Source organism: Spizellomyces punctatus (assembly GCF_000182565.1).
Source record: "Spizellomyces punctatus DAOM BR117 chromosome Unknown supercont1.5, whole genome shotgun sequence".
In the NCBI taxonomy this organism is placed as follows: Eukaryota; Fungi; Chytridiomycota; class Chytridiomycetes; order Spizellomycetales; family Spizellomycetaceae; genus Spizellomyces; species Spizellomyces punctatus.
This window is the reverse complement of record NW_015971541.1, coordinates 1,001,363-1,022,377: the sequence shown is the minus strand read 5'-3', so window position 1 is coordinate 1,022,377 and position 21,015 is coordinate 1,001,363. Positions and strand designations below refer to the sequence as shown.

General features: G+C 48.5%; 9 protein-coding genes across 9 annotated transcripts; 4 read left to right on the top strand and 5 right to left on the bottom strand.

Annotated features, from left to right (window-relative positions):
* The first annotated feature begins 32 nt into the window (after positions 1–32).
* Positions 33–3,028, top strand: SPPG_03455 (uncharacterized protein). Its single transcript, XM_016751716.1, has 8 exons — positions 33–300; positions 365–437; positions 505–605; positions 683–739; positions 812–924; positions 991–1,096; positions 1,153–1,376; positions 1,436–3,028. Exons 1-8 carry the CDS (start codon positions 71–73, stop codon positions 2,962–2,964), a joined length of 2,433 nt encoding a protein of 810 aa, XP_016609696.1. The 5' UTR covers positions 33–70; the 3' UTR covers positions 2,965–3,028.
* A 79-nt stretch (positions 3,029–3,107) lies between these two features.
* Positions 3,108–4,074, bottom strand: SPPG_03454 (uncharacterized protein). Its single transcript, XM_016751715.1, has 2 exons — positions 3,691–4,074; positions 3,108–3,618 (listed from the first exon to the last, which is right to left on the bottom strand). Exons 1-2 carry the CDS (start codon positions 4,061–4,063, stop codon positions 3,236–3,238), a joined length of 756 nt encoding a protein of 251 aa, XP_016609695.1. The 5' UTR covers positions 4,064–4,074; the 3' UTR covers positions 3,108–3,235.
* Positions 4,075–4,662: 588 nt separating this feature from the next.
* SPPG_09118 (phosphatidylserine decarboxylase) lies at positions 4,663–8,777 on the top strand (the record flags this gene model as incomplete). Its single annotated transcript, XM_016757275.1, has 16 exons — positions 4,663–4,701; positions 4,773–4,856; positions 4,920–5,049; positions 5,134–5,272; positions 5,329–5,428; positions 5,489–5,631; positions 5,702–5,869; positions 5,934–6,113; positions 6,176–6,305; positions 6,367–6,475; positions 6,536–6,901; positions 6,982–7,157; positions 7,239–7,475; positions 7,531–7,996; positions 8,054–8,214; positions 8,275–8,777. 16 exons carry the CDS (start codon positions 4,663–4,665, stop codon positions 8,497–8,499), a joined length of 2,853 nt encoding a protein of 950 aa, XP_016609694.1. The 3' UTR covers positions 8,500–8,777.
* On the bottom strand, positions 8,689–10,417 carry SPPG_03451 (uncharacterized protein). The gene is made up of 6 exons (XM_016751714.1): positions 10,197–10,417; positions 9,988–10,072; positions 9,729–9,932; positions 9,556–9,650; positions 9,426–9,495; positions 8,689–9,353 (listed from the first exon to the last, which is right to left on the bottom strand). Exons 1-6 carry the CDS (start codon positions 10,319–10,321, stop codon positions 8,850–8,852), a joined length of 1,083 nt encoding a protein of 360 aa, XP_016609693.1. The 5' UTR covers positions 10,322–10,417; the 3' UTR covers positions 8,689–8,849.
* A 1-nt stretch (position 10,418) lies between these two features.
* Positions 10,419–11,867, bottom strand: SPPG_03450 (uncharacterized protein). The gene is made up of 2 exons (XM_016751713.1): positions 11,353–11,867; positions 10,419–11,277 (listed from the first exon to the last, which is right to left on the bottom strand). Exons 1-2 carry the CDS (start codon positions 11,827–11,829, stop codon positions 10,597–10,599), a joined length of 1,158 nt encoding a protein of 385 aa, XP_016609692.1. The 5' UTR covers positions 11,830–11,867; the 3' UTR covers positions 10,419–10,596.
* Positions 11,868–12,519: 652 nt separating this feature from the next.
* SPPG_03449 (uncharacterized protein) lies at positions 12,520–14,142 on the bottom strand. Its single transcript, XM_016751712.1, has 6 exons — positions 14,066–14,142; positions 13,764–13,996; positions 13,585–13,691; positions 13,226–13,517; positions 13,071–13,167; positions 12,520–13,009 (listed from the first exon to the last, which is right to left on the bottom strand). Exons 2-6 carry the CDS (start codon positions 13,833–13,835, stop codon positions 12,627–12,629), a joined length of 951 nt encoding a protein of 316 aa, XP_016609691.1. The 5' UTR covers positions 13,836–13,996; positions 14,066–14,142; the 3' UTR covers positions 12,520–12,626.
* A 138-nt stretch (positions 14,143–14,280) lies between these two features.
* Positions 14,281–17,131, top strand: SPPG_03448 (CK1/CK1/CK1-D protein kinase). Its single transcript, XM_016751711.1, has 9 exons — positions 14,281–14,453; positions 14,565–14,756; positions 15,029–15,139; positions 15,210–15,358; positions 15,423–15,651; positions 15,720–15,879; positions 15,940–16,102; positions 16,187–16,245; positions 16,308–17,131. The coding sequence occupies exons 2-9, from the start codon at positions 14,627–14,629 to the stop codon at positions 16,657–16,659; spliced, it is 1,353 nt and encodes a 450-aa protein (XP_016609690.1). The 5' UTR covers positions 14,281–14,453; positions 14,565–14,626; the 3' UTR covers positions 16,660–17,131.
* SPPG_03447 (uncharacterized protein) lies at positions 17,113–18,250 on the bottom strand. The gene is made up of 4 exons (XM_016751710.1): positions 17,803–18,250; positions 17,680–17,736; positions 17,482–17,619; positions 17,113–17,421 (listed from the first exon to the last, which is right to left on the bottom strand). Exons 1-4 carry the CDS (start codon positions 17,986–17,988, stop codon positions 17,143–17,145), a joined length of 660 nt encoding a protein of 219 aa, XP_016609689.1. The 5' UTR covers positions 17,989–18,250; the 3' UTR covers positions 17,113–17,142.
* A 129-nt stretch (positions 18,251–18,379) lies between these two features.
* Positions 18,380–20,567, top strand: SPPG_03446 (uncharacterized protein). Its single transcript, XM_016751709.1, has 11 exons — positions 18,380–18,480; positions 18,540–18,619; positions 18,696–18,813; positions 18,879–18,904; positions 18,983–18,996; positions 19,060–19,087; positions 19,146–19,355; positions 19,420–19,504; positions 19,568–19,743; positions 19,810–19,905; positions 19,967–20,567. Exons 1-11 carry the CDS (start codon positions 18,411–18,413, stop codon positions 20,315–20,317), a joined length of 1,254 nt encoding a protein of 417 aa, XP_016609688.1. The 5' UTR covers positions 18,380–18,410; the 3' UTR covers positions 20,318–20,567.
* The last annotated feature ends 448 nt before the right edge of the window (positions 20,568–21,015 follow it).

The following is a 21,015-nucleotide window of genomic DNA, read 5'->3' as shown; positions in this document are numbered from 1 at the left end:
TCAAGTCACGTAATCGACAACGAGCTGTGTTGAGGAACTGGTTTGGACTTTGGCGTTTAGTGGAGATCCAATGTGGAGTCGTCACCCAGAGCCAAACGCAGCTGATACGCGGGACAGGACCGTTCAATTATCGACTGAGACTAGCGATGGCAAATCCAATATAGTGAAAAGAACGCCCGAAACGGACAGAGAGGCGCGCGACCGTACTTGGCGCGATAATTCTGAACCTCGGAAGAGAAGTGGTTATGCGGGCTCCTCACGACGCTCAAATCGTCGGGAGACGGGAGCTTTTGCTTCAAGGTTGGATCGAAGAGGAATTAGCGATGAAAAAATGTTACACTAACTTGACTTTCCGTTTACTCAGCAAATGTTACATTGCACTCTTACCCGACGAACTCTTGATTCACATTCTAGCAAACTTGGAGCCCACCGAAATGGTATTGCAGCAGGTCTGTGGGGCGTAGAAATGGAGCATGCTCTCTAAAGTGAGTGGATGCTTTGTAGAAAGCAGCCTCCAGAGTCTGCTCGCGATGGCATCGAGTGATCGCTGACGACGGATGTTGGCGGTCTGCCTTTGACATCTACTATGGATGTCTTCCCATCAGGTAGATTAACCTTCTTTGCATCATATTTTGGATAATGATCACTGTTGGACGCGGGACACTGAATATTTAAATGCTAGACGTCTAGCGGAAACTAGCTGGCGTAAAGAGTATTTGAAACGCACGCGACTTCTAAGGTATTATCCATATCATATTGTCACCGGAAGAAGAGCGTCGCGTTATAGCCTGTATTCCATTACATCCTCTAGGAGTTTTCAACGAGGAAAGCACGTTGTCCAATTTGATCCACGTATCGGTAAAATAGATCAAGTGTTCCTAGATTTTGAAGAGGGCAGGATGGCTTGTGGATCATTAGAGAAGGGTACGAATAATTCTTCTGAGCAGCTCATCAAATGGCCATCATAAGGCTAACTTTCTCCTCATCAAGGAATGGTGGCCTTTTGTCATCCCTCCACCGGGAGAGTGGAGAAAGGCACTGTCTACTTTAACGACAATAGAGTTCCCACACAAATTGCGGCCCTTCAGTTGGACAGGTAACCGGTATTGGGCATGCTTTGCTCGCTTTCTCTTGATAGTAACGCCATTTAAGGCATCGAATTGCCGTTGGTTACATTTCGGGTGGAGTTGCGCTGGTAACTGATTTTAGGGACAGGATCAATTATACCGTTCGGCGTTTTGCGGGGCTCCACTTGGGGCCTGTGACCTGTTTGGCTTGGGTGCCTAATCTTCCCTCCGCTTTCATTAGCGGAGGAAACGATGGCACCGTCAAGGTGTGGGATGTGGCTCAGTCCCAATGTATCCGAACCCTCCGAGGTACGTATTTGTGAGTTGTGGATCTTTCGGGGCTCAGAATTGATTCCTATGCTCTGTAGGACCCACGGCAGGCGTGGGTATCACCACACTAGCTTGCGACCGGAAAGGCTATGTTCTTGCCGGAACCGACCATGGTGATCTTCTGGTGTGGGATCTCGACCTAGCAAGTGTTGAATACGGCTCACCACCACTGGAAATGCCTATTCCCGCTTCCAGAGTGCTGCGTTTCGGTCAAACCACAGAAGATGCAAAGATAGTCTCCCTGCTGTATGATCCAACAGCAGATACGGCTCTGGGGATTGTTGGGTCACCCGCTAATATCGACGGGAGTATTAGGCAATGGAACGTGCGAACCGGAGAGGTGCTTGTGAACTTCATCGGGGGACATGCTGCTGAGATTTCTAGTGCGGCATGGGACAGGACGAATCCAGGTTCTTCATCACATGGCGATAATCGGATCCTCTTGGCAACCGGTGACGTTCTTGGCACCGTATCCATTTGGGACGTCCCGCAACCGAGATTGTCGGCGGACAGCACACACGAGACGATGACAGCTAGACCGGTCCATGTTATTGATGCCCACCGGGCATCGGTGTGTGCGCTTCATATAGATGCGTTCAAGGTCGTGTCAGGAGCCGAAGACGGAAGCGCGAAAGTTTTTGATATTCTCACAGGGCGCTGCATCCGAACATTGCTCGTTCGCCGCACGCGTGGTGGAAATGATGGATTGAACGCTGTCGGGGGCGGAGGAGTAGCGGATGGACGACGTATGGTGCGTTGTATTTGGGCTGGGCCGTATCAAGTCATTGTTGGGAGCGGCGACCATGTCAAGTCATGGGACTTTGTTACTTCCACTGCATCTGCCACGTCCGGTAAAGGCAAGAAAAAATCCAGCGCCCCAAATGGCCGACGTGGACCTGCGCGTGGACTTCGCGGCAATGCCCATGAAAACACTTGGTTGGAAATTCGTGATGAGGTTCGAGAAAGTCGGTTGGAGCGGGAATATGAGCGGGAAGCTGAAGAGTGGAGTAGAAAACAGGCGCAGAAGATCAATGGTGTACATCCGCCCACCGGCATGTCAGAAGAGGAATTGATAAACTATGCAATGCTCATGTCCTTGGAGGAACAAAAAGACACTGGCCATGATAAGGCATTGATGGATGCTTTGGAGCAGAGTTTGCTCGACGAGAATTCCGTCCCCCGGAATGACGACGAAGAAGATTTGGTATCAGAGGAGCCACACGTAGACTTGGACTGGAATCTTGATTCCACCACGGATCCATCAACAACTTGTTCTTCATGGGACGACTCCAAAGGATGGGGAAATCAGAGCCGCCGGGGGAGCCGGCTGATGGTGTACGGCAGCAGCACTGGATCCGCTAGCAGCGTCTCTGGATCGAGATCTTCTTTGTGGGAGCACGTAGCAGAACGGTATGAGGTGCGCGAGAAAGCTGGAAATAAATTACAAGGAAACGTAAAGGTGGCTTCGCGCGTGCCAACTGGTGGATATTCTTCGCAAAATAGGGGAACGGAAGAGGATGATGAGGAGTTGCAATATGTTTTAGAGCTCAGTTTAGTGGATAAATGATGGTCTATAATCTAATATCAGGCTAATGGCAATAAGACATACGCTGCTGTGTGGAATTCAGGAATTAAAAGCTGGAATTAAAAAGCTGGAAAGTGGGGCAGGGATGCCTCCCTGTCATCACATGACCAGGTACGATCAGGAAATGCTGACACATCTCAACATGTTGATAGTATTACAAACAAATCCTTTTTTGAAAACGGCTCACTAAAAATCATCTAAATTCTAATTGCATCTACGACATTGCATAGAGCAGGGGATACCCTTTTTGCACTTAGATACCCATGGCAACAGCGGCAGCAGCGGCCAATCCGGCAGCAGCCAAACCTCCAGCACCGACAGCAGAGCCAGAGCTCTTTTGGCTGTCAGCAGTGCTTGTCTTGGTGGCGGGAGCCGTTGTTGTAGAACGCGTCGTCGTCGATGTGGTGGAGGACGGTACAAGGGAGGTGGATGTGGCAACGGCTGTTGTTGTAGTCGTAGTCGCGTTCAGGCGAAGAGCGGTGAACGAAGCAGAGCCCATCTCAAAGTTGATGGTAGGGTTGAACAGGACGAGTGTGTCAAAGTCATCCCAACTGTAGGCGGCACCAACAGTATCAACAAAAGTAAAGGGCGCGCTGTCAATTCCAGTGCTTGCATTGTTCACACCGCGAGCAGCCACTAGCAACAGAAAAAAAATGGTAAATGCGCTGGTCCGCGGGAAATTGTAACTCCATCACACAAAATACTCACATACTCCCGTGGCTCCGTCAGTTCCACGACGACCATACCAAACGGTACCGTCTGTGTAGGGCTCGTAGACAAAGTTTCGGATAACAAAAGTGCATCCATCCAAGATTTCAGCGGTACCGCTCACTTGCAGAGGTTGGGTAATGTTGGGAATGGCTTGCGCGGCCTGCACAAGCGTTGCCTTCTGACCCACAAAACGCGTGTCGGTCTTGACACAGGGCTTGGCGGTGGTGCCTGTCAAGGCAAGGGCGGCAAGGAACAGCAAAGAGGTCAAGCGGGCCATTTGTGCTGATGATGATAAGTACTCGAGAATATATATAAAACAAGAGGAAATGAACAAGAAGGACTTGAGGAAGGAAGACAAAAGGCCCGACATGCCCTTTTTATATTCACCAAAAGTTGAGTTCTGGACGGTTCCATTAAACCAAAATAGTAACATAACGACCACAAGTGCTCCGTAAATGTGACTGTGCCACCACTAGTATCTCTTCCAGAGACAAGGACAAAAATAGCACATGTAGGAAGAAAAAATGTTGGTCAAAAAGAGCGGCTAATCGGAGGGTTGTTGGTGTGCTGGGGGGGGGGGGGGGGCTGAGCAATCGGGTTTCTGGGGGGGGAGCAGCAAGGATTTCTGAATGCAACAGAGGTTTAAAAAAAGATATTTTATTAATAGCTGTCTATTCCTGGAGGCATCTGGATTGGGACTGTTGTTTTAATGGCGATGCATGGGAGACTGCCCATGCGCGCGCAAGTTTGGGCTCATTGAATGGAGGATGAACAATCGTTTGCATGCGTTTGTTCTTCAATCAAGGGATATGGTTTTTCTTGTGGCCGGGATCACGGACCACTAAAGACTCTGCTGACGCGTCTTGCAGGCGACGCGTGCTGACAGTCGCTTTTCAACCGAGATTCTCGTGCCATCACCCAGCACTCCACTGTGAGCCATAGTATTGTACAGGCGAAAGCAGGGTCGACATGGAAGGAGAGGGTTGTGTGTATGGTCTAAGTCACCAAGTACGAATATGAGTATAATGTCTAAATGTTGAGCAAGCAAGGGTCTTAACGCATCTCGATGCACTTGTCAGGCTCGCTGCCTAAAGGCACAATTGGCAGAACAAGAACGCAGCAGGTTTTTTGTGGGTACCCAAGATTTGAAACAACGCAATGAGGTGTGATGCGGGAAGCAAAGCATTGGCAGATTGGGTTCCCAAGTGACATGCTGGCGATGGCAGCTCCTTCTCCTTGACTTTGATGAAGACGAGTCGCTGGTGACAACCCACAAGTTTGAACATGCTCATGAAATCTGGGGAATCGCTCCATCACCATCACAGACTGATCATGTTGTGACAGTATTCAAGGAAGGTGAGGTAAAAGTTCCTGAGCAGGACAATGTGTAGCCATCACGTCGCGCAGAGTTTCTGACGACAATCGTCGCTTGGCTTTCAGCGAATCACCCTGCCAAAGCATGTCTTTGGCGATTTGATGCACCAGAAGCCGATGATACTGGCCGGCTTAAAAATGATATGGGAAAGTTGGAACAGGTGACAGCATTCGAGCTGAGCACAGATTTGGGCGATATTAAAAAGTGAGGTTTATCTGTAACTTTGCTTTTATGCCGGCATCCCTTTAATAGCCCTTTAGAATGCTATGGGATCCAACGGGCTCCACCCAGTCTATGGTGGCACTTTGCAATCACTCTCTCGGTCTGTTTTCCCTGGATAGCGGAAATCCAAACTCAAAAGTAAAGCGTGCCATTGTTGATTCAGCAAATGTGAAAGTCCCATTATTCATCCTGCGATAGCCTTCTACCCTTATCCCCATAACATTATCGAGTGATAAGTCGGCAAGCCGGGCCTCATGTGCCATTTGGAATCCACACGGAACAGATGTAGTGGCTACCGGAATAGGATGCAATCTGTCTGGCTGGGACGTTCGAACGGCAAAGTAAGTTGTGTGGCAGTTTCCAATCACGGACATCTGGCATTTGTCAATGACATGATTGATCGATCCACAGACAAGCATTTGAGATACAGAATGCACACGCCATCTCTGTTAGAGATGCTGATTATAACCCAAATAAACCATTTCATCTTGCAACCGCTGGGGATGATTGCAAGATACGTTTCTGGGACACCCGTAACTGTGATCTACCCCTAAAGGAAATATCCGACCATTCGCATTGGTTTGTTTCCACCCTTGACGCACGCAATGGGCTTACGAACTGATCTCGATATTACAATCTGTAGGGTGTGGAGTATCTCTTTCAATCGCTTCCATGATCAGTTATTCGTCTCTTCCGGCTCAGACTGCTTGGTGAATCTACAGAGTATTATATCTATTTCCTCCGCCCCGCTCTCGGATGAGACGTCGGATGTTGATGAAGGAGGGGGTGAGAAATCGGACGATGAAAGGGATGAATACTATGGGTAATTTGAAGATTTGGCCATCACAGCAGTCGAAAAGCATCTAATACGATCATATCTTGCAGGAGACCGAGCGATGGGTTGGTTGCGGTTTATGACCAACATGAAGATAGCGTCTATGCGGTCGAGTGGAGTGCAGCGGACCCCTGGATCTTTGCTTCACTGTCATATGACGGACGTTTGGCTATTAATATGGTCCCGAAAGACCACAAGTATAAGATTATTTTATAGATTGCTAATTAAAGTTGATGGAAAGCTCAGACATTTTCTCTCTCAATTTTCGTTCTACGAAATGCACTGTTCTAATCTATCAGCCAAACCCCAGGTAGTTCCTGAATATGCAGCCCGTTGTCAAATCTCGTCCTGTATGTGGAGCATCAATGGTCGATCGTAAACAAACCAATAATGACGAGTGGATGGCACAGTTTTGCAAACATTGGCTGTTCTGTTTCCAGTGCTTCCCGCCACGTTAGTCGGCCTATCGGGTACAGCATCCAAAGCTGGGTGTGACGAGTTTGTCACGATGGAGAGGCTGTCATCTTTACCGTTTTTAACAACTCCATCTCGCCTCGGGATTCCATCTTTCAACGCGATCCGTGCCGTTCCCCGAGTGCCGAGTGTCCGTTTCTTTCACGAAACGCCCAAAACTGCAATGTTGATAGCATATCCTCGCCCCCTACCGCGCTGGACAAGTGGTATTAGCATTCTTCCACGTCTTGGTGGTTGTCGTCATGGCATTGTCCGCTCCCTTTATCAGCAACCTAAACATGGCTGGTGGGGAGAACAAAAGGGTGAGAACTGGTGGATTACAATGTTTCTGGATTACCCGAATCTTGTCGTTAATTAACGTTGACGTCGGAATGTGCTCCAGAGGCATTTAGGAAAGCAAAGGACATTTTGGTCGGGACACGGATCGTATGGTATCCGATTCCGATTTCGTTAGGAATCGCGTGCTTGGCTTTCATGCACTATCTGCATATTCGGCGGCGAGAAGAAAAGGACAAGGACCATGAGGCCCAAGTAGTGGCCTTGGAGGGCCCATGGCATGTGCGTTGATGATTGTTTGCGGCGAGGCGCTTCTATTGAGAATCGCTACTCATGTTGTCGTCGATTTCTTTGGCAGCACAGGTTCATGCATACGGTTATCTCCCCCTTCGTACCATTTCGCGTATGTGGGGCTGGCTGAACAATCTGACTGTCCCTTTGTGGCTTCGGGAGCCTCTGTACAAATCTTATGCGACAATGTTTGGGTGTAATCTGGAGGAAATGGAGGATCCTGATTTGACACACTACCCAAACTTGGCTGCGTTCTTCTACAGAACATTGAAGCCAGGGGTACGTCCCCTGGACCCAAAGGCACCGCTGGTAGGACCTGAATTATTGTGTGCATTGGAAGGCAATACACTTACGTGCGGCGCAGGTTAGCCCAGCAGATGGAACTGTCCTCCACTTTGGTCTCATCACATCTCAGCGCAAAGTAGAGCAGATCAAGGGTATAACTTATTCCCTGGATGCACTCCTTGGCCGCCAACGTAAGCCAGACAGCAGTAGCAATCCAACGGCGCTTGCCGCGGAGCCGGCGGAAGGAGAGGTTCTCAACGTGGCTCGTAAAACTCATTCAGAGTTAGTGGTATCAGAAGACGAGTTTGCAGATATCAACTCGATCAATTACTCTTTGGACAAAATTCTGGGCGACGAGCCGGGGCAGCACACCACCAGTAAGGATGGGAAAGGAAACCCCATCGAACATCCTCATGCGCATGCTGCTCATCAGTTGAAACCTGGTAATGCGCTGTTTTTTGCGGTGATTTACCTTGCACCGGGTGATTATCATCGCTTCCATTCACCGTCCGAGTGGAGTGTAGAGAAGAGAAGGCACTTCTCAGGTATGTACACCCACAGACTTGCTAAATACACATCGTGCCTTGACATGTGCAAATCAGGTGAACTCTACTCGGTCTCTCCCATTGCCGTTAACTTGATCCGAAACCTCTTTGTTCTCAACGAGCGTGTGGTTCTCTTGGGTGATTGGCAGCACGGGTTCTTTTCAATGATCCCGGTGGGAGCCACCAATGTTGGTTCTATCAAGATCGATTTCGACCCAGTGAGTCTGTCTTGTTTTGACACCAGCCTTGTCATGTATCCAACGTGTAACACGTTTTAGGAACTCCGCACAAACCTCTCCAAACGCCAGCTAAACCATCCGCCAGGTACATACGTTGAGAGAGAGTACCAACCTCCAGTCCGGTTACATAAGGGTGATCAAATGGGAGGATTTATGTTGGGGAGCACGGTTGTCTTGGTGTTTGAAGCACCGACCGAGTTCGAGTTTATGTTGGAAGCGGGACAAAAGGTGAAAGTTGGGCAAGCGATCGGCAAGCTAAAGTGATGTGATGGACAAACTGGAGTTAGTGCATGACGATGGGACATGTAGACGCAATATACAGATACAATGCAGGCATGCAATTTACAAATGTCATGACCGACTCGCCATCTTGTTCCATAGGAACAGGTGGCCCAATTGCTCTCATTCGTCTGACATTTCACTATGGTCGTAGAAGGGACACTGTGTAAGACACAGGGTGGTGGCAGATCCATTCTCATATTTACATCATCTAGCAATAGCTGCGTTTTAATTCCTATTTACAGTCCTTTGCTCTCGTCCAGCGCAACGTGGTTTTTTCGTCGCTGTCTTCTACTTGCCAAACAGGCAACACACCCAACCGCATCCGTTCTTTTCTATGGTGCCCGATAGCTTCTCGTCGAACTTGGTACTGGTGGTGGGGGAGGCACATACGATCCTCGCGAATACCCATATCTGTCATGTCCACTGCGGTATCCCATAGACGGAGGAGGTGGCGGAGGCGGTGAATTACCTCGTGAAAGTGGGACCGGTTTCTCATAATATCCATATGAGTGAGATGTCGGTGGAGGCGGGGGTGGAACTGACTGGTGCGATGACGAGCTATGGCCTTGCGCTGGGGATGTGGCGTCCACTGAGGGAGATGTCGATGTATAGCCTTGCGCCCGCTGTAGTAGCTCCATGGCAGATATTCGGAACTTTTCATTTTCGATTTCCATCATCTCATAGTCGTCTTCTGTGATTTCTTCGGAGGCTGTGATCCAAAACTCGGAGACGTCGAGGGCTTGGTCATCTGGGAGATTGATGAACCAGTCATCAGAAACTTTTGCCCAGGGTTCCAAGGCATTCTGGAGGAGAGTGTCTTCTCGATCTTTCTTTTGCTACAGCAACGTACATGTCAGGGTGCCGGAACTAGTAAGAAACCTACTCTGGATCAAGAGAGATGATCTTACCCTTTCTCTATCAGCATCCATTCGTCGATCAATTTTCTCTTCCTCGTAACGAACCGCATCCTCAAATGCACTGCCCGGCTCAAAATGATCAGGACCGTGTATTACCTCCCAGCACCAAACAGCAACCTACGGTTCGTCCAGAGCCTCCGCTTGATCTATCCGTTTCTCGCACAATGTGATATCCTCGTCAGGGAACAACCCACGGCGATGCCATCCCATTAAAATCTGTCACCAAAAGTACAGTCAGAACCAGAGACGAAAACACAAAGTTTTGGACAGCCTATTCAAGACTTGTTTTCTTACTTTCTTGGCCCAAACAACATTTGCATTCGCCGATCGGCTAGGTGGATCATCCTCTCCTATCTCCAACACCAAATTAACAACCTTGACAAGATTGTTCTTCATCCCTTTCCATATTGCATAAAAGTCGTGCGATTTTTGGTTTGCGCTCTCGGTGCAGAGTTTGTCGAGAATGAAGAGAAGGTTCATACGAGAGAACATGTGGGTCTACGGACGTGAGTGAGTAATGGATCTTTGAGAAACGGAAGAAAAAAGGTAGCACCTCTCTGCTTTCCAACTTTCCAAGAACGCATTCGTATATTTTTTCTGCATCTCGTCTGTAGTTGTTATACAGTTTGTCACGAACTCTAATAGACAGGAGTGAGCACAAAGCAATGGACGTTGAGCATGAGGACGAACATGTAGAGTTGATCTCCCACTGCAGTTCACACCCAATCACTTTCTCTCTCATGCACACCACTCTACACATACCGTTGAACCTCCGCATCTGTCCAAGGCTGTTCCATTTCATTAGTGATGTAATCATCCATGGACACTAGGCGGTGATAAGCGTCTTCGTCGCCATCGTCCAGTTCAGGAGAGCCGGAAATGGACATTCCAAGTAGTAGAACGAGGGAAAGGAAACCAAAGTCGCAAACGTGCTGTATCTAATAGAAAATTAGACCCGAAGATTGGTATGCTGGCAATGTAGATCACTGGCGAAAAACATCAACACTTCAAGTGGTTTATCAAGATGTACATCACGTGCCTTGCAAGTGAAGGAGCATATACGCTATTTTGTACAAAACTTCTCTAGATAAAGTCGTCAAACATGTTGGCCTACGTTTGTGCTAGACAGACAGTCCAACTTTACATGGCTGTAGTAACCTAGCTATTCCTTTCCCTCCACCCTTACACCTTTGGTCATGAACATCTTTGTCAATCCTGGTCCAGCGAATTGAGTTACTTGTTTACAATACGTATCAATCTGGTTGGTAATGATCAAGCTCTCCAAGCGGCTAGGCTCGTTCGCTAGTATCTTTGTCAAGGTCTGACTTGTGGGTTGAAGGTCCTCTTCCGTGTACGCTGGCGGGAGACCTTGCGCCGCACGCGAGGAGTTCTCCAACCTCCGCTTGCTGATAGTCTGTTGCAACCGCTGCTGTTCTTTCTGCAGGTTTCGCTGCCAGCCTTGCCACCTCCATTGTTCCTGTCCATGCTCCTCAACAGTTTCTCCAAGGTATTCCAAATGCTTTTCCAAATAACTTTCCAGACCCAGCTCAAGTTTATCCAAATTAGGGGAGAACGGAGATATGTTCGTTGGGATGCGGGGAGTGTAGGTGGAGGAAGGCAAGCTTAGGGAGTTTTCGAGAGACGGCGGGAAGGATATCTGTTCGTCGAGCTCGTGGAGGAGGGCAGTGAGAAGATGCGAATTGCGAATCTTGATAGGGAGCGACTGGAAAATCGATGTGGGAGTGAGCTTGTTGTGAATGAGGCTTTCCATTGTGAACTTGCGGTTCTGGTACAACTCCATGAACCCGTCACACAGTCGGAGGGCGCGCAAGCAGAGATTCCCCTATTAGCGCAAGCACATGAAAGGTTTAGCGACTGTGAACCGATGGACATCTTATTGTTATATAGATGTCTTTACCTGAGTGGTGCGAGTAGGATCATACACAATGACAACACTCTGAGCGAACGTCTTCTGGTAATTGTACTGGGTCTCAATCAAGGACTGGTTCCAGAAAGAGCCCAGGTATGTCGATTGGTACCATCCAACAGTGTTCGCATCATAGTTGAGTTTGCGCAAACATCTCAACATTTGCAGTTGGTACTCGGCCCCGTCCATCTCATCTTGCCCCTCGTCTTCATGTGACTTTGATGTGAAGGGGAAGCAGTTGGTAACTTCAAGCGTTCCAGTAACGTCTATTCCCAGAAGCTGTCCAGTGGCGGTCACAGGAGCGTATTCTCGACAGTGCTTCAAGATCTTGAGGACAACCAAAGCATCGAGCTGAACTTCATGAAGTGGCTTCGACTCGAGAAGGCCGGGATCGATACCTTCTAGATTGACCAGTCCTTCATAAGCCTCCTTGCGGACTGCAGTGGCATTGTTTGTTTTACTGGCCATGGTGGGTCGAATAAGCCAAGGTAATGTGCCAAATGCCCAGTTGCCCACCACTAGCTCCAAACTATGGTTTTCTTCTGGTCAGGGCACGTGACTCATGGCTGCAACCACCTTCTATCACGTAATCATGATTCTCCGATCCCAGTGCGTTCGAGGCAGCAAGGAACTCGATAGTGTATTGGCCCCAGCGAAGAATGAACACCTTTGGTCTAGTGACAACCAGCCTGGATACAGTTAACCACAACTAATGGGCTTAGTTACGCATGCAATACATTACAGTCGGTCAACTGGGTAACCTTGCACTCAGCACCGTGAGAGGATTCCTACGAGTGCTCCGGCTACCACGACAGAGTTTGTCAGTTCTAGGATATTTGGATACTCGGAAACCAGGATTAGACTGGATAATAAGTATGGAAAGATTCTATTAAGACATACTTGTGATCACGGCGGCAGCATTGAAAGGCAATGTTTGCTGATTGTTGGGGTCATTTGGAAAGTGAAGGTCCTCAGCACCAGATCGGCATCCTTCCTAAGATTTCTTCCTGATAGTCGAGGATAAAGATCAAAAGGAAAAGAGAGAGAAAGTGGGTTTATATAGAAAAACATGTGCTACAGGAGGAGAATGTCCAGTCATTGGATCGCCGCAAGGGCAGTAATTGCAGCCATCACGACAAGTGAACAGGTTTGCATGTTCATCTTCATGATCATGGGGTTTATTCAAATGACCGCAATGCCGCAGGAACTAGCACACTATATACTTGCGCATTTTGACAAAAGAGGACTGCAGGCTTCCGTCATTCTCACTCCTCCACTGGCCTCGGCTTCCCAAAAATCACCACGATACACGTTGCATTATCGCTGTACAGGTTTTTCTCTGTAGTTTTCACAATCGCTTTTGCAATTGTATGTGCGTCCCATCCTTTCTGCCTTCCAGCGGCAACGAGATCAATGACAGTTTGATCTTTCATTTCATTCCACACTCCATCGCTAGCCAGCACGAGCAAATGATGTACTGCTGGGTCAAGGTGTTTACTCGTGATGTGTGGCTCAACGGACACGAAATCGTCTTTGACGTTGGCCCCTGGACGGACAGCTTCAGACACAAGGGGATCGTTCTGATCAGTCCGAGTCAGAGGCAGCTTGTATCGGAAATCTCCCAATGCGCGAGATATATTTACGGCTCCTGAAAGAGATTGCAGACTGTCAGTATGGTGAAATTTGGATACCGAGTGCTACGATCCTACCAATTCTCCCAGAGGCAGGATTGACTTCTCCTCCAACCTCCGCAATTCTTGCCATTTCTTCTGGTTCAGTGGGCTTATGATCCTTTGTTAACCGTTCCTACATGACCAATGTTGAGCTCCAAGTCCACTCATCAGCATGAAGATCCCGTACTCACCGCTCTATACCCGGAATGCTTCCTATCATCTAAAATACCTAAAACTGCCCGAGCGTCGCCCAGATTTCCAACGACAAGAAGCGCTGCTGTCACATCGACAATGGAGATGACGGCAGTTGTACCACCCTTCTTTTGGCCCCTTTCTAAGACGAGGGTATTGAAAAGCTCTTCATCCTCTCTACGGAACGCTATGCGGATAGCTTCTTCGTACTTTCCCTTTTGAAATTCGGGAAGGAGAGCTAGAATTCTGTGCAGATGGGTGCGAGCATGTTCTGCAGCCGTTGTGCCGCCACTTTATGGGGATATCAGTAATCTGCTAGATACACGCGGATCATATAATGTCATCGAAACCAGCTTACTGTCCGTCAAAGATCGCATAAAATGCCACCTTGCGCTGGGAGCCAGGGACAGCTGTGGGCGGGATAATAGTATACCGGTCTTCTTGATGTGGACGACGGCCTTGCACCTGGAATTAGAGGGAGTCGAAACCTGTCTGATATAATTGATTTTCTGCACAACTCTTCTAGTCCTTGCTCACCGAAGCAGCGCCGGCATCAATGACTGTGATTTTGTCCTTGCCTTCAGCGTTAGACTGGTTGCCTTCCAGCATCCGTAAAATAGATTTCACCAAATTACAGGCAGTTTGGCTCAATTTCAATTCATCCTAGGTAAGAGTAGTCACAGAATTATTACGCAACGCAGCCAGCAAGCCCATGCACAAGCCGGACTTGTGAGCCATATGGACCCCCTTCACAGAAAAGCCTTGGAGAACTGCTTGCAGTAGGACATGTCAGATGTTATAACACTATTTATTATTATGAGACTGTAGCTGATACAAACAAATATTCACATTAGGCAGCCTTCCGCCAATGAACAGCCAAGATCTATCGCAAATCAATTCCAAGTTCAGCAGTCGTTTGCAAACCTTGTTTTACAAGTTGGAAACTCCAAGGATGACGCTGGACCTGTCACCTTGTACACGTGATAAATACACGTGACTCTACTGTCACACACTTTGTTTGGCTGGGGGGGTGAAATTGAAAGCGGCGCACAGTGGGAAGCAGGGCAACCCACCTGACGAACCACCCCCCATTGGAAGCAAAGACCCAATCTTTGGAGGACGCGACGGCAGAAACATTTTACATTTCTCGGCGTTAGAGACAGAGAACTGTGCTCGCTGTCTTGCCAGGCACATCCCACTTCCTGGCGCACATCCCACCATTGCGGGGTAGGTGGCGCGACCCCCTTTCTTGTTAGCCAAGAAAGGTGCATAGTTTGCCGTGCTCGATGATTTGGGAATCTAATGATGCAATATCATTTCATCTCGCCCTTTCTTTAGATATATAGCCTCGGCGGTTACGCTTTGCCCATCAGGTTCTCGCATCCCTTTTACAACCCAAAATGCAGGCTCAGCAAGGCTCTGGGTCGTCAGCTCAGGGCCCTCCCCATGCATTGATGGACCTTCGAGTCGGCAACAAATTCAGGATTGGAAGAAAGATCGGAAGTGGAAGCTTTGGTGATATCTACTTAGGTACTTGTTTATGGATGACGTTGGTTGATGTCACTTGATGAGAGAGGATGGGAACTCCATGGAGCGAGGTCTACCTTCTGAGGAGTCCAATCACATGCGTTTGATTGGCAGGAAGCAGACTTGGAGGTCAAAGCGCATGCTTTCATCACTTCTCTTCGCGCGAGTCAAATTGACAAATTGATGGAGATAATTCCGTGCGGCACCCAATCCGTCGTGCCTTCTTCGTTGCAGCAGGATGACTGACTCCATCACCTGTTCCTTTCTCTTACCAGGTACGAACATCATCAATGGGGAGGAGGTTGCCATCAAATTGGAATCTGTAAAGGCGAAGCATCCGCAATTAGAGTATGAATCAAAGGTGTACAAAAGTTTAGCAGGAGGCGGTAAGTTTGACACTTCCTTAATTATGTCGATTGAACTAGCGCAGCATGGTTGACCAATTACTTCTTTCAGTTGGAATTCCTTTCGTGCGCTGGTTCGGGATAGAGTGCGACTATAACTGCATGGTTATTGACTTGCTGGGGCCCAGTCTGGAAGATTTGTTCAACTTCTGCGGTCGGAAATTCACATTAAAAACTGTTCTACTGCTTGCGGATCAGTTGGTGCGTATTCATGATACTTTTGCAACCCTCCCGTTCTCTGAATTTTGATCTCATTTTCGACCAGATCTCCCGCATTGAGTACATCCACTCCAAAAATTTTATACACCGGGATATCAAGCCGGATAATTTCTTGATGGGCTTGGGGAAGCGTGGAAACCAAGTCAATGTGATTGATTTCGGTCTGGCAAAGAAGTACCGGGATCCAAAGACACACCTACATATCCCCTATAAAGAAAACAAAAATCTCACAGGGACGGCCCGTTATGCGAGTATTAATACTCACCTGGGAGTTGGTAAGCCACCGCGTTCTTAGGCCACAGCGAATACTCGCCGGTTTAGTTGACTGATGGTTTTTGCGCAGAACAATCGAGGCGTGATGATTTAGAGTCGCTCGGTTATGTCCTCATGTATTTCTGTCGAGGAGCACTACCATGGCAAGGCTTGAAGGCTGCCACGAAGAAGCAAAAATACGACAGAATTATGGAAAAAAAGATGACGACCCCAACAGAAGTTCTGTGCAGGTAGGTTCGGTGGGTCCACGTTCCGCTCGCCGTTATTTTAGCTCATCCCATAATCTGCAGAGGTTTCCCCAATGAGTTCTCCGTGTATCTCAACTACACACGCTCGTTACGCTTTGACGACAAACCTGACTACAGTTACTTGCGGAAACTTTTCCGAGATCTTTTTATTCGTGAAGGATACCATTACGACTACGTCTTCGACTGGACAGTTGTAAAATACCAAGTAGGTCGAAGTCCATTGAAGGCTGAGCCATTTGCGAAACCATCCATGGTCTCCTCGCTAACAATATTGCTTTTCTTTATGAAGCAAGAAGGAAGGGATGCCTCTGGACGAGAAGTCAAGACCGAAGAAGGTGGTGACGACAGGTAAGAATTTGACCTGTGGATTAGTAATGTGATGATGTTATATTGATGTACCTCGTTGAAAGACACCACCATTCGTCCCGCGAGAAAGCTCGCCCTGCTGTCCAACCCGCCGCTGCTTCTGCTCGCCGACCAGCGGCAACAACCGGAAGCGCCCAGCGTCCCGCTACGACCGCAGCAACAAATTATGGTTCAAACGCTGCGGGTGCCCCCTACACGGGACAGCAACAGTACGCCTACCCTAACTATTACCAAGCCGGAAGTCCAGGACACGGTAACGCCCAATATGGTTACGGTGATCCGGCCATGACCCGGAATAGTTCACGGGTGGCGACTCCTGGTGTGAGTATGCAAGGTGGAAGCGCTGCTGGACAACAAGCAAGAAAACCCAGTGGCGGGGCGGGGCGAGGTTTCTGATGTGGTGTCTGTCGGGCAGGTAATTGGCTTGGCCAGTTGGGTATCGTCCATATCGGGATTAGTGCGCCAGGTGGTCGCGTACCTGCTAAGAATGTGCGTTGCGGGGTGATAATCGAGCAGTTCTGTTTGCTCTTTGGGCTGGTGGGCATGTAAGGGTGGGGTTGGGAAATGTTTTGATCGTCGGTGGGAGAGAAACGCGTCTTTATCAGTTGGCCGGGCTCTAATGCTTTTGCCAGTACGCTGTGGCTGTGTACGACGCGGATGAGGTCTGAGGTCGGTAGATGCAGGACATTCTGGTTTCGCGGATGCGCTTTGTTCCGTGTTGGGTGTATAGCTAGGTGTATGGGGGAGCTTTGGGAAGAGATTATTCGTATGAGTTTCTATGTCATGACGTGATCTTGGTTCTGGGTAACCGCTTTCTGGTTATGCCTCATTGATGACTTGGGCATGTAACACTTTTGACACCAACGTACGGGGTGTTCTCTATTGTATACTATTTACAGCCTGTCCTCTACGTCTCAAGTCGCCCGATCTCCCTGGTCCATTACCATTACCATTCCCTCCCCCATCTGCTCTTCTCTCCTCTGATTGCAACTCCCCGAGCGGTTCTATAACGTCCTGTCTCATTTTGTCCGACAATTGCTCTGTGCGTGTCTGGAGTGTCTCCAACTCCTTAATTAGGGATTGTGATCGCTTGTGAAAAGTTCTTGTGGCGTTGTCGCGGGTATTGCTATGTTGCGATGACATGGTCGAGAAGCGTTTCTGATGCCAGCGGATGTTACAATCAAAAATAATCGTGTCAGTGAAACAAACGTTTAGCACCTCCATATGCCGAATTTGCTCCCCTAGCTGTTGCATCCATACGCTCCATTTCATGACTTCTTTTGTATCGTTGCTGAAGCATCGGAGTTCTTTAGCAAGTATTGCTTCGCGAGCACCTGGCGGTTGTTTTGTTGATTTCTTGGGATCCAACTATGAGTTGGCTTTTAAATATAGAGAAGAGGCAATAGAGGATACTACCTTTGTTGCTCCTCGTTTAGCCTTTTTGCTGGGCATATTTTGTAGTGCTTGTTTACGCTAAGTTGAGTTTCCGGTAAACATCTCATACACATTACCACACCCCCATTCGTCAAAAAAACATACTTTCAGTCCACGCGCGCGCGTTGCTACACCCTCCATCTCCGCAACCTGTGTGGAATCACCTTCCCCCTCTTCTCTATCTATGTGCCGTATATTCTTCAATGACCGAGTAACAGAGGATGTAGGAGCTGGTGCAGAACTTTGTGTTTCTGATAGGTCTTCGGTATCGGGTCCTGCGGACGACATCATGGATTTAAAAATGGATCGCTGCGCTGGAGACCGGGAGGTTGGTGGGGGAAATGAGGGGTTTCAGGCTTAAAGTACATTCGGAGCCGAGTTATCGACTCCTACAGCGTTTCTTGAATGCTGCGCTGCGCAAGAGCAGAATGCCGGTTCTCCAAGTTTTCGATAAGTACGGATACTAGGTGCTTCTATCAGAAATGGCGCTCGAGATTAAAAAGTACTGGGTAATCGCCAGCTTGAACAGTGAACTCGAGATAAATAGTTTTTCAATGGTGAGGAAAGGTCAACCAGCATAACGCTGACCTTAGCGCGATCGGCCCTCTCGATTACTGTCACGTGATAAGAGATTACGCAACCGCCGACTTGGGATAGCCGCTAAAACCAAATGTTCGTTGAAGGTACAATTTCACATCTCTTCCCAAGGCACTATGGACCCTCTGAAACAAACATTATTGGAGCTACAGCGCAGAGAGGATAACAAGATATGCATTGACTGTGGTATATAGTGGAATTGTCGTTGATGAAGGGGAGCAACGGATGCTGATTACAGTGTTCAGGAGCACATCATCCCCAATGGGCGAGCGTGACTTATGGCATTTTCTTCTGCTTGGAGTGTTCGGGCGTACATAGGAGTTTGGTAAGAGGGTTGCCACATGAGAGAGCTACTGGCGGTACCTGCGCTGACGATGCTTAAATTTTTCGGGTTTGCGCAGGGCGTTCATGTGAGTTTCGTACGGTCAGTGACGATGGATAAGTGGAGTGAGGATCAGGTCCGGAGGATGCAGCTCGGTGGAAATAAAAAGGCCTTGGCCTTTTTCAAGTCGCATCCAGGTTGGTTGGCGTGGATTTATTAAGCAACCTGACATGACGTGGCTCATGTGCCGTACCAATTCAAGATTATTCTGAGGGAATGACCATTCAAGTATGTTGATAGAAAGAATATTTGTGCATCTTGCTCGATGCTTGTCTGAGCCGGTATATTTGTATATCGTTTTTTTAGGATAAATACCAGAGGTTCGAACGGCAGTCTTCCTTGTGTCCTATGGTGCCAAGCTAACCGCCGACGATTATATCCAGCGAATTTGCGCGGCAGTATAAAGAAAAGGTGCCTACTACTATTACTTCTATAACCAAACATCTATTTCATCAACTGCCTGTATTAGCTCGCTGCCGAGTGTGAAGGTCGAACATGGACAGCGCCGCCGCGATCGAGCACCAGTTCTCCTCGTCCGACTGGAACGCCGCGAACTAATGGATCGCCTGTTGTGCCGAGAAGCATGGGGAGTGGGGGCTCGGCAGGGGGATATACGGGTACGCAGAGCGCCACTACGGGGGCGCTTCCCGATAAAGCAAGGAATGAAGATTATTTTTATGTAAGAGAATGTTCTGACTGCGGTCATCGGTTTTTAGTCAGGCACCTTATTCCTCCTTTGTCAGCGTAAAGGCCAGGAGAACTCTAACCGCTCAGCAGATTTACCACCAAGCCAAGGTGGGCGGTATGCTGGTTTCGGAAATACCAACTGTTAGTAGAGTTTGCAACGCACCTGCTATCCTCTCGCTGTGCACTAATTCACGTGGATTCTAGATACACCAGCCAATAATCCCGGGTCTGCTAATCTCTTGGAGGACCCGCTTGCCGCATTGTCAAAAGGATGGAGCTTCCTGGCACCCACTGTGACTTCCGTGGTAGGGGTACTAGGGAATACGGTGGTAGAGGGTGCGAAGCTGGCTGTATCAGGGGCTGAAATGGTTGGGCAAAAGGTATCATTTGACCGGATTTTATCGTTAGCAACCTCGTCGTTATGTACATATCCCCATGTTTCGTAGGTGGCAGAAAACGTCATTCAACCGACCGCTACGGCTGTACGGGATCCCAATTTCAAGGATAATATAACGCGGTCTGTCTCAACATTGGGCAATAGGGTGAGTACCCAACTTGTGCAAGCACGTCAACCTACATTGTGCTAACGGCTGGCATTCATAGGTGGCCGAAGCTGGGCAGAAAGGGTTCAATTTTGCAACGAACCTCGTCAACCAAGCAGGTGGCTACACCCCAGCACAGCAGGGCGGATTTGGACCAGAGGGAACAACATATGGGACCGACGGGTACGATACCGGCGCTTTGCGCAACAGCTGGGACGGTCAAGGAGGGGACGACCTCTGGAGCGATTGGGATAAACCCAGCTCGGAGTGGTCACCGGGCAACAACCCCACTCCTGTATCAAGTACACCCGCTGTGACACTTGATTCGGGTATACAACGAGATAGCGGCTCCGTCACATCACGCGCCCGCACCCAAGTGGGCACCTCTGATGATGAGTGGCAAGATTTTTAGTTAGATTGAGCAAAATCCAAAGATTGAAGTAACAGCCAGGAGGGAGGCTGCATAGGAGGCATTGCCTAGGGTGGACATATGTTGACCGTACATTGTTGGTATAAACTAATTATTAGAATTGTGCGTCCATAAGCCTGGGCTCGGAAAGATTTGTTTCCTTGAACTTTTATGTCAGTGGGGTCACTATTAATATATATGGTAGTGCAATACAAGTCGTCTGTTTGGCAAACATGCGGGGCGACAACAAGAAAGCTTTTCCGGTAGTGAAGTCTAGGCGTCCAGCTTTGAGTGACCTTGTTTACAGCACGCGAACGGGACAAGATTTCTTTGGTTAATACTCTTGAACACAGCTTTGAATGATACGCCATCTACTCTCTTTTAGACGCTGCACAGAGAAGTGGTCATGTTTAGTATGTCCACATCTGTTAGGGTGATAGTAACATGTTTCCAACATGGAATTCACGACATATATGATGCTGAGCTTGTAAGAACCAGGTGCTTCTCATTGACAGTTGTATTGGCAATCACTAGCTTTCTAGACCAGGTGTTGTAAATTGGGATAGTTAAGCCGTGGACTGCCCCAAACCACTATACTTACTCACCACTAATGGAGAATGTATTATCCTCTGGCTCCAAGGACGGTTGAAAGCTCTCCAAATTTTCAACCGAGGGATATGAAGCATGATCATCACGTCGTC

Bases quoted from the DNA above. Each gene is read 5' to 3' on its own strand.
- SPPG_03455 (XM_016751716.1), top strand. From the start codon at position 71: ATGTGGAGTCGTCACCCAGAGCCAAACGCAGCTGATACGCGGGACAGG. The intron at 301-364 runs GTTGGATCGAAG...CCGTTTACTCAG, and splicing joins ACGGGAGCTTTTGCTTCAAG to CAAATGTTACATTGCACTCT. The intron at 1,377-1,435 runs GTACGTATTTGT...TATGCTCTGTAG, and splicing joins ATGTATCCGAACCCTCCGAG to GACCCACGGCAGGCGTGGGT.
- SPPG_03454 (XM_016751715.1), bottom strand. From the start codon at position 4,063: ATGTCGGGCCTTTTGTCTTCCTTCCTCAAGTCCTTCTTGTTCATTTCC. The intron at 3,619-3,690 runs GTGAGTATTTTG...TTCTGTTGCTAG, and splicing joins TGACGGAGCCACGGGAGTAT to TGGCTGCTCGCGGTGTGAAC.
- SPPG_03451 (XM_016751714.1), bottom strand. From the start codon at position 10,321: ATGTCCATTTCCGGCTCTCCTGAACTGGACGATGGCGACGAAGACGCT. The intron at 9,651-9,728 runs GTAAGAAAACAA...TTTTGGTGACAG, and splicing joins ATGTTGTTTGGGCCAAGAAA to ATTTTAATGGGATGGCATCG. The intron at 9,354-9,425 runs GTAAGATCATCT...ACGTTGCTGTAG, and splicing joins TGGATGCTGATAGAGAAAGG to CAAAAGAAAGATCGAGAAGA.
- SPPG_03450 (XM_016751713.1), bottom strand. From the start codon at position 11,829: ATGGCCAGTAAAACAAACAATGCCACTGCAGTCCGCAAGGAGGCTTAT. The intron at 11,278-11,352 runs GTAAAGACATCT...TTGCGCTAATAG, and splicing joins ATCCTACTCGCACCACTCAG to GGGAATCTCTGCTTGCGCGC.
- SPPG_03449 (XM_016751712.1), bottom strand. From the start codon at position 13,835: ATGCTGGAAGGCAACCAGTCTAACGCTGAAGGCAAGGACAAAATCACA. The intron at 13,692-13,763 runs GTGAGCAAGGAC...CTCTAATTCCAG, and splicing joins TTGATGCCGGCGCTGCTTCG to GTGCAAGGCCGTCGTCCACA. The intron at 13,168-13,225 runs GTGAGTACGGGA...TTGGTCATGTAG, and splicing joins AGCATTCCGGGTATAGAGCG to GAACGGTTAACAAAGGATCA.
- SPPG_03448 (XM_016751711.1), top strand. From the start codon at position 14,627: ATGCAGGCTCAGCAAGGCTCTGGGTCGTCAGCTCAGGGCCCTCCCCAT. The intron at 14,757-15,028 runs GTACTTGTTTAT...TTCTCTTACCAG, and splicing joins CTTTGGTGATATCTACTTAG to GTACGAACATCATCAATGGG. The intron at 15,140-15,209 runs GTAAGTTTGACA...TACTTCTTTCAG, and splicing joins CAAAAGTTTAGCAGGAGGCG to TTGGAATTCCTTTCGTGCGC.
- SPPG_03447 (XM_016751710.1), bottom strand. From the start codon at position 17,988: ATGATGTCGTCCGCAGGACCCGATACCGAAGACCTATCAGAAACACAA. The intron at 17,620-17,679 runs GTAGTATCCTCT...TTGGATCCCAAG, and splicing joins CTAAACGAGGAGCAACAAAG to AAATCAACAAAACAACCGCC. The intron at 17,422-17,481 runs GTGCTAAACGTT...CGCTGGCATCAG, and splicing joins AGCAAATTCGGCATATGGAG to AAACGCTTCTCGACCATGTC.
- SPPG_03446 (XM_016751709.1), top strand. From the start codon at position 18,411: ATGGACCCTCTGAAACAAACATTATTGGAGCTACAGCGCAGAGAGGAT. The intron at 18,620-18,695 runs GTAAGAGGGTTG...GGGTTTGCGCAG, and splicing joins CGGGCGTACATAGGAGTTTG to GGCGTTCATGTGAGTTTCGT. The intron at 19,088-19,145 runs GTGCCTACTACT...TGCCTGTATTAG, and splicing joins CGCGGCAGTATAAAGAAAAG to CTCGCTGCCGAGTGTGAAGG.